The 14,722-nt window shown below is 45.3% G+C and overlaps 1 protein-coding gene across 1 annotated transcript; it reads right to left on the bottom strand.

Moving 5' to 3' along the window:
- Positions 1 to 8,967: 8,967 nt before the first annotated feature.
- On the bottom strand, positions 8,968 to 10,753 carry LOC125756950 (uncharacterized). The gene is made up of 2 exons (XM_049412025.1): positions 10,299 to 10,753; positions 8,968 to 9,289 (listed from the first exon to the last, which is right to left on the bottom strand). The coding sequence occupies exons 1-2, from the start codon at positions 10,517 to 10,519 to the stop codon at positions 9,079 to 9,081; spliced, it is 432 nt and encodes a 143-aa protein (XP_049267982.1). The 5' UTR covers positions 10,520 to 10,753; the 3' UTR covers positions 8,968 to 9,078.
- Positions 10,754 to 14,722: the final 3,969 nt, after the last annotated feature.

Raw genomic sequence — 14,722 nt, 5'->3', positions numbered from 1 at the left:
GCTTATATTATATTTTATTATTCTATTCATATTTTTTTGTTTCATTTTTACTTTAGGCATGGTATTGAGGGACCACGCTTTAGGGTACCGTCTCGTAATCAGCCTTGCGGATCCTACGATATAAGGAAGTCAAGCAGCACACGATCGTCTGGTTCCTCGCTCACATGGGACAGATCGAGGGCGCTCCGTCCAACCTCAACGAGTTGGCCCACAGAGCTGCGCGAGGAGTCATCTACCGCGTAGCTACCGATTGGCGCGGCGCTGAGATTCTGGACAATGGGGATCCCCCAGCCACGTACAATGAACTAACGAAGAACTTTTATCTGAGGAGGCGAAAGTATCAGGCGCCGCACAGTAAATTGAACAGGCGTCAGGCATTGACGCTCAGACTCTTGCAGGTTGGGGCATATCCCAGTGCCGCCCTCTTGCACAAGATCTATCCCGAAATTCAGACGTCAAACACTTGCGCGCTTTGCTCAGACTTTGCCAGCTCATACCACATGCTCTGGCGGTGCCCCGCCTTACGGGATGACGAAGCCCACGGCGTGACGGAGAGGCTAGGCCTATCTGTCCCGACGTGGGAGCGGCCCGCTACGTGCTAGTTCATGCCCCCAAGGAACTGAATAAAATTTTTCCATTCCATTTTATTCTTTCTCTATATCTCTTTCTCTCTCTCTCTGTAATCGTTCTCTCACCCATCAGTTATTGCATCCCACGCCGGAATAATCGGCGCACGTGTTCTGGGAACGAAGCAGAAGATGAAGAGGAAGAGAGCGCATGCCGGTTCATGATAGCTTTCGTTTTTATTCGCAACTATCACCACCTCCTTCGCTTGCATTAAGTAATGACGACGTCAAAGAAATTTCCGGCGCTGAATTATCACAGGTGTTAGCCAGCCTTCCATCAGCGGCTCCGGGCCCTGACGGAGTCACGTCGGCCATGCTGAAAATTATGAATAAGGAATCCCAAGGCTATTTATTAGATGTAATCAATTGCTCAGTAAGAATGGCATGGCTCCCATCAGATTGGAAAATAGCTAAGGTAAGACCATTACTTAAAGTTCCGAGTAAGGGGTATGTATTGGACAACATTAGGACGATCTCGACTGCTGACCCGAAGGTCGCGGGATCGAATCCCGCGGCGGCTGCATTTTCGGTGGAGGCGAAAATGTTTGAGGCCCGTGTACTTAGATATAGGTGCGCGTTATAAAGAACCCCAGGTGCACGAAATTTCCGGAGCCCTCCACTACGGCCTCTCTCATAATCATATCGTGGTTTTGGGATGTTAAACCCTTGATATTATTATAACATTAGGCCGATTGCGCTAACTTCAAATTTCGTAAAATTAATCGAGGTAGTTTTAAATATTCGTATAATAGATTTCATTAATGAGAGAGAATCCTAAATCCATCCCAAATTGGCTTTAGATCAGGACGCTTTATATGACAGGCGCATATTGATCTCGAAAGTCGTATTCAGTTAGCTAAGCGTGAAAGAACACATGCGGCGTTAGTCACTCTCGACATGGCAAAAGCACAGTGTTGAGCACATCGTTTTAATGAAGCAGCTTCACAACCTGAACTTTCCCATGTATATTCAGGCATGGACTGCGGAATTTTTACGAAATAGAACGTTTTATTGCTTCCAAAGCGGCATATCGTCTTCTGCGTACGCGCAATCAAGAGGTGTACCGCAAGGTGCAGTCATTTCCCCGGTATTATTAAATATTCTCACGAGTTCTATTCCCCGACAAGAGGACGTACAGATATATGTGTATGCTGATGACATTGCATTTTTTCATCAGCAGATGATACTCACAAGCTATTCCAAATATTGCAATCATACTTATCAACCGTAGAAAGTTGGCTTGATGGTATACATCTGTATATAAATGTCAGCAAATGCTCTGTAATAACATTTTCATTGAAAGATCCTATGTACGTGTTGCTCTTCTTATCCTGTCGAGAATATTCCGCAAGTAGAGAATGCAAAATATCTGGGCGTGATATACGACCGATCTATGTCTTGGAAGGCTCACATTGAATACATCGCAGCAAAGGGTGTTCGAGTGGTTGGATTGTTAAGAAAGATCAGCAGTTGTCGGTTAGGTATGCGGAGAAAAACACTTTTATCAATATACTGCATGTATGTTCGCCCAGTGCTTGAATTCGGGTGCATATTATACGCTGGGGCTCCTGCTTATAAGCTTCACCCTCTTGTAGTCCTCGAAAGACAAGCCTTGAGGTTATGTTTAGGTCTTCCTAAATATGTAGCAATCAAGGTCTTGTATCTGGAAGCTAGGCTCCCCTCACTTGCGGCCCGTTTTAAATTGTTAGCAGCTCAGTCATTTCTAAGGCTGTGTGATTCCCTCGCAAGACGTTCAGAAACAGTTTTTATTGCCCGTCCTGATTTATTTTTTGGAGTATATTGGCCGAGATTTGATACGCCTCAAATTATTGTTATACAGAGCCTTCTTGACATATTAAACGTTCAAATTAAGGACATGTCTTTAATCAGTAATAGCAATAACTCTATTAAAATACAGTCTGACCATATTTTCCCGAAAAATGCACAACTCATATCGTCCCGCTTGTTAAACGCTATATTAAGTGATTACCTGGTACATACGCCAATAAAGATAGCGACTGATGCTTCACAGAGTGAAGAAAATGTGGAATGGGGATTTTCTCTCCTACTCTAGATTGGTCGTTTTCTCTACGCCTTCCAGATTTTGTGCCCGTTTTTGTAACAGAATTTTTAGCAATCATTCTGGCTCTCCATAAATTAACAGCATCAATAAGTTCTGCAGTAATTTTGACAGATTCTCTATCGGTATCTTCCTCCCTCACTGCAAATGAGGAATGGCACGTTCTGGGTGCTTTCAAATCGTTAGTCCCACCGCATATAAATTTGGTCAAGTTGGTTCGGGTTCCAGGACATAAAGGGCTATTTATGAATGAAATGGCAGATGCTCTAGCAAAGACATCTTTGAATGGCCCGGTTATTCATGTATTACCGGCATCCACATTCATTATAAGTGCGAGATGAAGGAGGAAGATGATCTTAGATGCACTCTCTGCACCGTCAATAACGACCACATTAGAATTTCAGCATTTGAATCATTATTGGAACAATAGAACATGTCAAACACGAGCAGTTGAAGTCGCAATCACTATAGACTACGTTGTCAGACTCCATACCTAAATTTTTATTTACACAGAGCTGGTCTGGCGGCTTCCCCTAATTGTTCTTTTTGCGGAGTACATGAGATGGCAGAACATTATCTGATTCACTGTAATAGATACTCTACCTCGCGCAAACTTACTTTAGGTGCCATCTTCCGACTCCTTCGATGAGATTTAAGTGCACCAAATGTACTTTCTTTCTGGGCTTATGTCTCTTGGATACAGTGACGGGATACAATGCCCTGCCAGAGTTTCTTAAAGGTTCACAGAGATTTAGGCTATAAAATCAATCTTTACTCCTGTTTTTCTACATTTTCCAAAATGCTTTAATATTTTTTATTCAAATTGTCCGCTTCGTTGCTCATATTATATTCTTATATTCTGTTCTTCATATTTCTTGTTTCATTTTTACTTCTTTCATCTTAGACAAAATGTAAACTTTATTTTAAGAATTATATTTTAAAAGCTTGCCGGTTCTTGGCCAATCCCCCTGCGTGGGTGTGTGCTAGATTTTCAAGGATCTACTCTACTCTACTTTCTGTTCGTTGGGTAGGTGCCAATCAACCCAGGATCATCATCATCATCCCTCCGCACGGTCTCGCGGTTGGCTGAAACAGCTCCACTGATAAAAACAGCGCTTCCGCTCGCTGCATGCGAGGCCGTTGATTCAGTGTAGGATCGTACCGTGGATAAGCAGCGCGGATTCAAGCTTGCAGCGCTGTTCAGGTTTGTCCACAACCAGTCTAGGCTTCGCAAATGCCCACTATGACGCAGGGGGGGGGGGGTCAAATACGCCTAGTGAAGCGGCCGCGCAGCGAATGGAGTTCATGCGCATGCCTCCCTCTGCGACGATAGCCGAAGCGCACCATCGCCTACTCAGTTGAAATAAATGCGGCGCGGCTGGCCCGTGAGGGTAGGCTACACGCCACATCAGCGAAGCAAGCGTGAAGCGATTGGCTTAAGTGCGATGCTGCGCGATACCCGGGTCGTGTGCAGCAGAAGTCGTGCGGTGTTCTGCACACGGACCACCACTGCGCAGGCTGCATTTCGCCTTTGCTTCCTGGCAGAATGATAATTGATGGTAATGCAGGCTAAGGACAAGGACAAAAGGAAGACACATTCGACGCCACACAGCGCTATCATGCTATACCAACAAGCCCGAATTGCCACCCTCATCGATTCCTGGAAGAAGGAGAGATAAGATGTTCTTTATGGCTGAGCCACGAATGGAACCAATGCCGTCAACTGTACGTGTTATTTGTTGCGTACCCAAGAAATCAAGAAAAATTTATAGATTCGCCGCATCGCTGCGGTGACGTATGCTTGTTTATAGTTGTGGCTTGTCTGACGGGGCTAATGATTTAGAACGAGTGAAGTAAATATTCATTGCTATTCTAGGCAAAAAGGTTTTTCTAGGAAGAAGCTTTGCTCACGAAATGCATGAGCTCTGAATAACGTTTAGATACTGGTATCCATAGGTCGACAAAAAACGTGGAGCTCACTCAGACTCACTCATGAAATTTATTTTGCCCTCAGAGCTCACTCGGACACACCTTCACGAAATTTTCTTCAACCGGACTCACTCGGACTCAGACTCACTGAAATTTTGCTCAGGCGGACTCACTCGGACTCAAACTCACCAAATTATTACTGACTCGGACTCACTCAGACTCACTCATACTTAGACTCACGGCTCTATCTGAGTGTGAGTGAGTCTGAGTGAGTCGACTCACGAGTCCGTTAGCGTACAATCGGCTTTACCGACCGTGGTATCAGTGCTCTTTCCCACCAATATCTCGCATAATTGGTGCTATACTTGGCGCCTTCTGATCTCGTACCTTAAGATATGTGTTATGAGAGGTCGCAATCCAGCAAGGACACTTTTATTGAAAGAGATGACTCGCACACGATATTTTTATCAAGAACTTCCTGTGAAATAGCTTGCGGGGACAGGTCACGGTACCTCCCCCCCTCACTGTACTCATGCCTCTGATCAATAAATATTGAGCTGGCGTATGAGCTCTAGAGCTTTCAAGTATGTGTGAGTGGACGGGAGTATAAACATGAGTCGACATAAAGCTGATAGTAATGCTGAAGTGGTGCAGATAGAAGGATAGGTTGGCAAAAAGGTGTGGAGCTCACTCAGACTCACTCAATAAATATATTAAGCGTGAAGCATTTCTTAGCGAACCTTTGGCACTTTGAGCGTTGCTATCTATCTATCTATCTATCTATCTATCTATCTATCTATCTATCTATCTATCTATCTATCTATCTATCTATCTATCTATCTATCTATCTAGCCGCCTACGTCTGGGTGATCTCATGATCGCCTCCTTAACTTGATGTAGACCAAAATTGGCATGGGAGGGTAAGCGGATGTGATGAATATGACTGTCGGTTCATGACATGAATAACGTGAAAATCCTGTCGCGTACGTCGTCAAACCCTTTTCTCCAGACACGTGTGGCACATACTCGTTTTTCACGGGCCGCGGTGCACGGGTATGCGCCACAGGTGACTGAGAGTTTATATCTACCCAGGAACGGCGAGAACAGACATTGGTAACTTAAATGCGAGAGCGTTAAGAAAAAAATCACCGGCATATCACGAAGTGAATGATGCTAGAGGAGCTTGCTCGGAGATGATCGGGCAACCCGGGAATCCTCCGTACACATTCCTCTACCATCATATATAGACGTGACAACGTTGTTATATATCGATTAGCCCTCTTCGTTTCGCCTTCCCGGGCTCTCACCGCAGGGTCTTGGCGGCGAGCCTGAGCTGCTGCTGCGTTGCGAGCCCGCCGCACTGCTGGCTTGGCTGGGATGTTTATGCTGCGGAGTGGTAACGAAGAGTGTTCACTGAGTGAGCTCCCGGCGAAGAGAAAGGAAGCGCGCCAAACGCGAGCGCCAAACGAGAGGCGCGACCCTCCAGCGGTCACATATCTAACTAGCGCATGCGCCGAGCGTGGTGTGCGCCGCCTTGAGCGGCGGCGCGCCATCTAGGGAGCATTCTTGAAATAACTGGAGAGAGCGCTGCTGCGCCTCTGGTGGGAGCAATGAGAACTACTGTACACGCCGACAACGGACAAGGCGCGAGCATAAGGAGCAAGCTCCTAAAACCGAGCTCGGCAGCGTTGACACGACGAATGGAAAGAATGAAAATTAGGATCCCAGCAGGAATCGAACCCAGGCATTCCGCGTGTCAATCGGGTATTCTGCCACAGAGCCACGCCAGGTCTACAAACTGGTCTGCAAAACAGCCTATGCAGGCGTATTATCGGTGCATCGTCAATTGTGGTTGTGGTGCTTACTATCTAATTTTACAAGAAAGCAATAAACACTACATGATATTCCTACGATGTGTGCTCCTAAGATACAGGCGTCATATCAGATTAACGTCTGTGGTTCCAGTGTTGGCTCCGCTTTTATAGCAGTCTAATAAACATTACGTTTGTACTCCTATGATTCAGCAAGGAATATCGAAGCATTGCTCGACCCCGGAGGAATACATTAAGGAAAGTTACATATAATATCCACATCACCGCACCGTAAAGTGCACTTAGTCCGCCAGAACGACGCACTGTCCTCTTCATTTCTTACGAGACTGGGCGATGGCCTCAGTCTGACCGAGGATGATGCCAGACTGATTGACAGCTGATTTGTAGACCAGGCAACGTAGGCCGCATACACCCAGGTAGTCTACGAATACGACAAGCGCCATCCACTGATGTTTGTCTACGTTAGCGCTATCCAGGCCTACCACTATAGACGGCCTATGCCTCACCAACGCGAAGGGCGACTTCAGGTTCCGACATGTCGCCGGCTCTATAGACAGACAATTTGTCGACGAAATGACCGAGCCAACGGTGAATTCCAACAGCTGTACCAGCTCTATCGACAATTTGTCGAACAGCTGTCGCCGGCTCTATAGACAGACAATTTGTCGACTAAATGACCGAGGCAACGAAGAATTCCAACAGCTCTACTGAAGTTCTGACGAGGGATCCATGTGTAGTGAAATATGAGGTATACATACTTCACTACACATTGACCCCTCGTCACTGCGATCACAACCGGATCCGATAACAAGTCATGACCAGCTGCTGTTGCGCACTAAGCACGGTGATGATGACCTTGTTCAAAAACTGTCAAGAACTTCTTCCACACATGCACAACACGGGTTCGTGAAACGTGCGTGCGTTCTCCATCATAAGGGACAAGTATAAGCACTGCATATCAGCTTACCGCTTCTGGTGTTGGTAATACCCACGTTGCCGTTGGCAGCGCTACCCAACTGTAAACAACTGGTTATGTAACAGATATGCGGCTCTTCAACATATATGTGCGCGTATAAAATTTCTACAAATCTTTAGCGTCTCAGTAAAAAAAAATTACGCCACAGTCACCTTCCCGCCGCATGCTTCGCATAACGTCGACTCCCACGGTACGTGGGCTCTGCTGAATGTTTTTTTTTTTTTGCGCTTAGGACTCACTCGGACTCAGACTCACCAAAGTTTTTCTCAACCGAACTCACTCGGACTCAAACTCACCAAATATTACTCAGTCGGACTCACTCAGACTCACACTCACGGCTTGATCTGAGTCTGAGTGAGTGTGAGTGAGTCAACTCATGAGTGAATTTGCCGACCTATGCTGGTATTAAACACAGCAGTGTTGGCAGCACGGAGCACATGTTTACGCGAACATCGGTGGTATCGTATGATTATATAACGACAACAAATAATCTAGTATGTAATATAGGATAGTAAATAATGTTATGGCTAATGCATTCGGGGAGCTACAACGCATCTTCATTTGAGAATTCTGTCTCTCAGCGGAACGGGCTTACGTGAGCCTACAGATCAGTGAGACGAAATGCCTCATGCTCATAAGAACGATGCACGAGGCTCGTGCATCAAAACGGTTTCCTATATAACGTCGTTGTTTGGTATACAATAATAATGTCAATACTTTACGCATGACTGTTATTTCTATATATTCTCTTATACTCTTTCCTGTATAAACACGTAACTGTATACGAAATTTAGATGACTTACCCTTACTATTGTAGTTTAGTTACATTGAGTTCCCTTACTATACGACCTATATCCATAGAACATTGAAACAGGTAGGACTTTCGCGGCCTTTTCCTTTCCTTTTCGCCTTCGTACTTCCGACTGTCACAATCACAAATACGAAGGCGAATAGGAAAGGAAAACATGTCATAGAAACAATATTAAGGCCTGTTATAGTAAGCGTCCCTTAGTCAATAGATGCACTCCGAGTTAAGCCTCAATCGGGGCAATTTATAATATCTCAATAGATTGCAGACAAGATTTCAATTCCGACGATGACTCAGCCTAATTTCTTTTACAATCGGCAATGGCGTTGGGAGGACTACATTGCAGTTTTTAAACTAAGCTGTTACCAGGAATGTTAATCAAGATAATGTGTAAATAGTAAGAGTGAATGGCTTATTTCAATTTCTTCTTACACAGTATCGAGCCAGAAGGTGCTCATGAAGTCGACTCAACACACTTCAACAGTAAGTAACTGTATTTTAAACAAACAAAACAATATTACATTGATACATAACAATTGAAATAACATATAAAATTACGGAAAAAAATGCGCTCGCTCTCGTTGCATGCGAGACAGCCGAATCCTGCAGGATTGTCCCGTGGCGAGCTGCGCGGAGGCTACCTAGCTGCGCAATCCCAGCCATCCCCGGCCACTCTTGGCCTCGTAGGAGAGCGCATTGACAAAGCCTGGCTTGAAATCCGCATCTCCACATGCCGTGAAGTTGTCGAGCGGCGAAGGAAGTTCGTGTTGATGCTTCCGTTCACGACGGCGGGGACGACCGCATTACTAGCTCCACAGCTGAACACTTCAAGTAAAGGTGGCAGCACTGGCGCCGCTGGCAGAGTTGGCACTTGTAGAGTTAGGTACTACTATGGCACAGCAACCGTGACAGCCCGTGACACAGAGTGCCGAAGGCCGAAGTGCGAATCGGGACGAGAAGAAGACCGCGAACGGTCCTGGCAGCCCGGTGTTCTGCGCATGCGCCACTCTGGTGCTGGTTTCACTTGGCCGAAACAAGCTGAAACAACAACAACAGGGACGTTGTTATTGTGTGTGACTGAACCGCGAGGAAAACTTGTGGAGTCATGTGCGACTGTTATTTGTGGGACACAAAATGAAATTAATAAATATTTACGGCAAGCAACATTTAAAGATCGCTCTCGCGAGGGAGAAACAAATACTGGTGCAATACCCGTGCCACACAAGCACAGGAAACGACATTCAGTAGCTAAGGCATCGAGTTCCCGAATGACATCTTTTCAGCGGAGCTGCCTCGTCCAAACTTAATGGCATTTGACCTGACGATGTCGATATCAGCGACTTCCGAAGTGAGCGGTTTTAGGGTAATGATAAAAAATAACATTTTAAGTACTCTAACCTGCGTTCACGGCTAGAGAAGTGTAGAATGAAGCATACTATGGTACCATATTAGCTGGAGTTTGCGGCTGTTTTTTACAACATTGCAACTGAACGCAGCAACTTCGGCCGTTCCATGTTGACTCCGAAGCCCAGAATTAGACATGACGCCTGTCATGTCGAAGCCGTTGCATGTGGGAAGTGAATATCAATAGTGCAAATAGAGAATTGCATGACATTTGTTAAAGGTCATGTAGGAACGTTTTTTTTACGTGACATTACGTATACTTTATGCTTTATGTATACTGCAGTAACAAGCCTTGGCTTTGAGAATATAAATTTCGCAGTCGAATGAGTCCTGGCGAATACATTAGGCGACGTCAGGGCATTAATGCGAATGCCATTTGATTTGCCTCGTGGCACCGCAAAAATGACATTAAATCTTAACGCATTAGAAAGTTAGTGCCATTTTCTGTACCCATGTGTCACGAGTATAAATGCTGCTTATAATGACTCTTTAGGAGTATGACGACATTCCAGGACTCCGTACAGAGCACGGAGAAAGAATGGTACAGAGCCTTTTGTTTTTACAGTATGAGACGAAATGAAGTGTTAGATTAATTCCATGATTTGCCTACAGTGTTTTTATCGTAAAGTATAGGTCATCTTACCTCGCATAGCCTCCAAATACAGCTGCTTGGATTTCTGCTCCGCCAGTGTCGCTGTCCATGTCAGCCTTGGTGAACACACGAAGGAGCTTGTTTTGCAGGTGGAGTTGAGGCTTGCAGCCCAAGACACCGGGGTTGTGCTCGGCGGAAGCCAATCCGCCGCACTCAACGACCTGGAGAATTATGCTCATGCCAGGTTGCAGTCGACATCTACTTGGCGCCATCGTGCTGCATTAATAATAAACAATGTTTTGGAAATGCGCTAGTTTCATAAGGAATTCCTTGCTCTTATAATGAAACTTTTCCTGTTTGATTTACCGGAAAGGGTCTCTTTCGAATCAAAAATTGACGATCCCTTCTTTGATTCTGGAAGTAAAAAATATATCTTGTACTGATCCCCATTAATTATATTTTGCTTTCTTAGCATGGAATTTCCCCAGGAAATAGTGGCTTGCATAGGTGAGTAAACTCGTGTTTTGCAAATGCGCTTGCCTCGAAGTGAGATCTGACAAACTTACACGGGAAATGGTTATAGAAGACCTAAAATTAATTTATGTGTGCCAAAATAGCTGTACTGTTCTGTTTCAAGCTCGATGCTGAGCGCTGCCGTAACAGCCTAACCAATGTAATTGTGCTAGGATTCATTTATTTGGATACATTTTTATTCAGTACACATTCGTTCTATGCGTTCATTTGGAATTTCTATTGAGGTCATAACAGCAGCGGTATCGTATGCAGGCACTCGTATAAATATACAAAGTTTTTTGTTATGTAAGAAAGTGCAGATTTTTATAACAATCCTATGACAGTCGGGCTCCTGTCGCTTTCGCACATGAGCTCTACGTCGAGGCGGAAATACTTTACTGCAGCTAGAGTGACATTGAAGCGCATAATTAACAAAGACTCATTAGTTATTTTTTATATTATTTACTCTAGAGCAGTTGCAGCCTTGAAGACAAGTTCGCTTGTCGAAACCTCGGCTCCAGCACAACCTCTGTTCACGAATTTCTCATCGCAAGCTTCCATCTTACCCTGACTGCTTCCTTTCTTTTTTTTTTTACTCTAGGGCAGTTATTCATATGGCAATGTTGCCGAGCGCCACAATTTATGACATTCCCATTTTCAGAAATCCTGAAAGTTGCACCTATTTTGCAATATTCAACATTGAATTTATTGGCGTTATCGAAACGAACCGCGCCCGGCGCGCAGGAAAAGCGGGCGCTCTCTTACGTCAGACCCGAACATCCTGTGACAAGAATGCGACATAATTTGAATCTTGGCGCGTAAGAGTAGCAGGACCGTAGCCAAGGGGGGGGGGGGGGGGCTGTGCCCCCCCCCCCCGATATTTTGGTGAAGTAGGTGTTCTTACCAAAAGTAAGTAATGAATACAGGTGTTTTTCTCAAATAGTCAGGGTTTTCAGCAAGTGGTCCCCCCCCCCCCACCCCCACGAAAAATATTCCTGCCTACGGGCCTGAAGAGTAGGATCTTGTCAGGAAAACTGGCAGTTATTCTGAAATACACAAGTAAACCGTTCATTCTCTGGGCGCAACCTGGTGTTTATCTGTTTTTTCTTAAACCACAAACGGGCGCTAAAGAGTATTTCGCCAATCTGCAGGAAACGCCGCAGTTGTTGCCCCCAAGTTTTATGCTGTTTACAGAAAGAAAAGGTGCATATCGCGGTTTTCTTGGGTGAAGCCAGAAAGAAGCAGATAAGTTCCAGATGTTGCACGCAAAGGTCAGGAGATCCGCTGGTACAAGTGAGATGACTTGCCACATTCCACAAGAGAAGTGCTGAAACGCACCTTCATTCAAATTTCGTGTCTTCCTCGTAATGGGAAGTTCCGGAATGACGTCACAGAGTGGCCGAGTTTCCTGCGCGCTGGACGCGCGGTCAGTTTCGGTGTCACCATTAAAATTCGATGATGAATGTCTCAAATTACGCGCAACTTTGGTAATGTCTAAAAAATGGGTATGTCATTGCCATTAAATGTCACCGACTACAACTTCTTACCGGAAATAACGGCCGTAAAGCCAGTCATTGAAAAGATAATTACCGAGTTTCTGTTAGTCAGATCATCAGACGTCACTTTAGGTATTGTAAAGTGTTTCGCCTCGACGTAGAGTTGAAGTTTGAACGTTATTCAATATTTAGTACAGACACAAAAGCACATAAATGCTAGATGCCCGTGTTCTGTGCGATCCCGGTACATGTTAAAGAATCCCCGATGGTCAAAATTTCCCGAGCCCTTCGCTACGGCGTCTCTCATAATCATATCGTGGTTTTGGGACGTAAAACTCCAACAATTACTAATATTATCTCTTTCTTTTCGTGTCGATGTGTGTGTGTGTTCGTGTTTACTGTTTTGGTTGAGACTCTGTGTCACCTGTGGCACATACCCGCATAACATTAAGTCGTTTACGGGTATGTGCCACACGTGACTGAGAGGAAGGGTTTCATGACGTACGTGCAGGTATTTCGCGTTATTCATGTCATGACCAGTGAATCGTGTTCGTCATACACTGATCCCCTGCTATGCCAATTTTGGTATATTACAAGTTATGGAGGCGACCAGGAGAATGCCCAGACGTAGGCGGCTAGATAGATAGATAGATACGTAGATAGAAACGGCCAAAGTGCCTGAGGTTCGCTAAGAAATGCTTCGCATTTAAAAAAGCCAATGCCGCTGGGCGGGGGGTGGGGGGGTCCGGATGTCCTGAACGCCCACCTGACTCCTCTATGCATTCGCAGAACCTAAGCGCCGCCGCAGAAAGGACCCTGCAGTTGTTGCTGCCGAAGTTGAAAGCTTGTCCTCATGACGGCCAACGCACACAGAACATGGATGAGAAATAAACGACAACACAGGCGCCTGTGTCGTCGTTTCCTTTTCTCGTCCGTGTTCTGTTTGCGCTGGCCGTCATGAGTATTTTCCTATTCGCCCAACTTGCTGTCCTCTTTAGAGTTATTGCAACCACCTAAACATAAGGGCGTGTCTCTCTAAAATGTTCTTACTCGTATATCGCAAAATCAAAACATTGAAACCGCTTGGTTCAAATTTCGCATTACCGAGTATCGTAATCGTCTATGAACATTTTCCTTATCGCGACACAATTGACTAATATCAATTATAGAATAGCCTAGGCATACTTTAGCCTAGACATCCTCCTTCCACTGATTATTGCAAAGGAAACCATGTACAAAATAACAAGCTCATCTGTTACCCGACTGTCTGCGGCCGTCCGGCGCTCCACAATGCCGCCATGTGACACTGGGCTCTTCGCGGAGTGCTTGCGTGGCTTGTGCTGTAATGACACGCGGTCTCCTCCTGGCTGCCCTTGTCAACGAGGAGGTCACACAGGAGCAGTCTGTCGACCTTGTTCCGTGGCTTGGCTTCAACGTCCAGGTTGGGGAGGGCGTCCTCGATGGCCAACTCGCTGGAAACATAGGACACGTCGTCTTGAGCCTCTACACGACTAGCATCGAGTGACAGCGAGGAAGACTCCTTGAGGGATTGCGACTGCTCTGAGGAGATGGAGGCACTACAGCAAAGGAGAAGGTGAATCTTCATGACGCTCGTGGCATCGGCACCCATGGCTGGTGATACGTCCATGCCGTGTCCTTACGCAGCAGCGAAACGCGTTCGAAAGCCGGTGTCGTCCGAGCCGCTCGCGCTAGCGGATGAAGATGAGATGACGTCTTGCCAGCGCGCGGTGCTTGTTTGTTTTTTTATTCTTGGCTCCTACCCACTACGGGGGATTGGCCATGAAGCCGGCGGTTAATATAAAAGGAAAATTTTTGAATTGAGCCGAACATGGGAGGAGCCAGCTGAAGGCTTGTCGCGTCTCTCAGGACAGTTTATTAAAATTTGACCAACCAATTAACCAAGGATGAGGAATAAATTGGTCACCTAGGGTATAAATACAAATTCAGGAATTACTAGTTTATATTGCAATAAAAATCACAATAACACAATAAAATGGAAAACAATAACTAGTGAGAGGTATGCCGAAGTACCGAATTTTTATTGGGAATAAAATTAAGAAGGAATTGTTCTTGCGTCCCCAAGAAATTCACATATGGCAAAGTAGACGTTCCTGTGGCTACAGCACCGAGAAGACGCCCGAAGGGAAAGAATATTTTGAGAATTCAGAGTAATTCCTAAGTTTCTGAATAAAATTTCGAAATGATGGAGAAGTGAGCGACGACGCGACCGCATAGTCATTCTTCTTCTACTACGTTAGTTCGTTTTAAACTCTGTGAAGCATCTGCGCTTTGATGATTCGTGTACTTTAACGCTGACACACTTTCAATCTAGGGAGGAAAGTAGAGAGAGGTATATTACTTTGTCACGGAGAGGAAATTAATTTAAACCGATTCATTTAACCATCTTACCCACATTCTTATGGCTGCAGTCTGGGTCAGATATGC

Source organism: Rhipicephalus sanguineus, chromosome 1, assembly GCF_013339695.2.
Source record: "Rhipicephalus sanguineus isolate Rsan-2018 chromosome 1, BIME_Rsan_1.4, whole genome shotgun sequence".
Taxonomy (NCBI): domain Eukaryota; kingdom Metazoa; phylum Arthropoda; class Arachnida; order Ixodida; family Ixodidae; genus Rhipicephalus; species Rhipicephalus sanguineus.
Note: the sequence above shows the minus strand (reverse complement) of the source record. Positions and strands in the feature narration are given on the sequence as shown.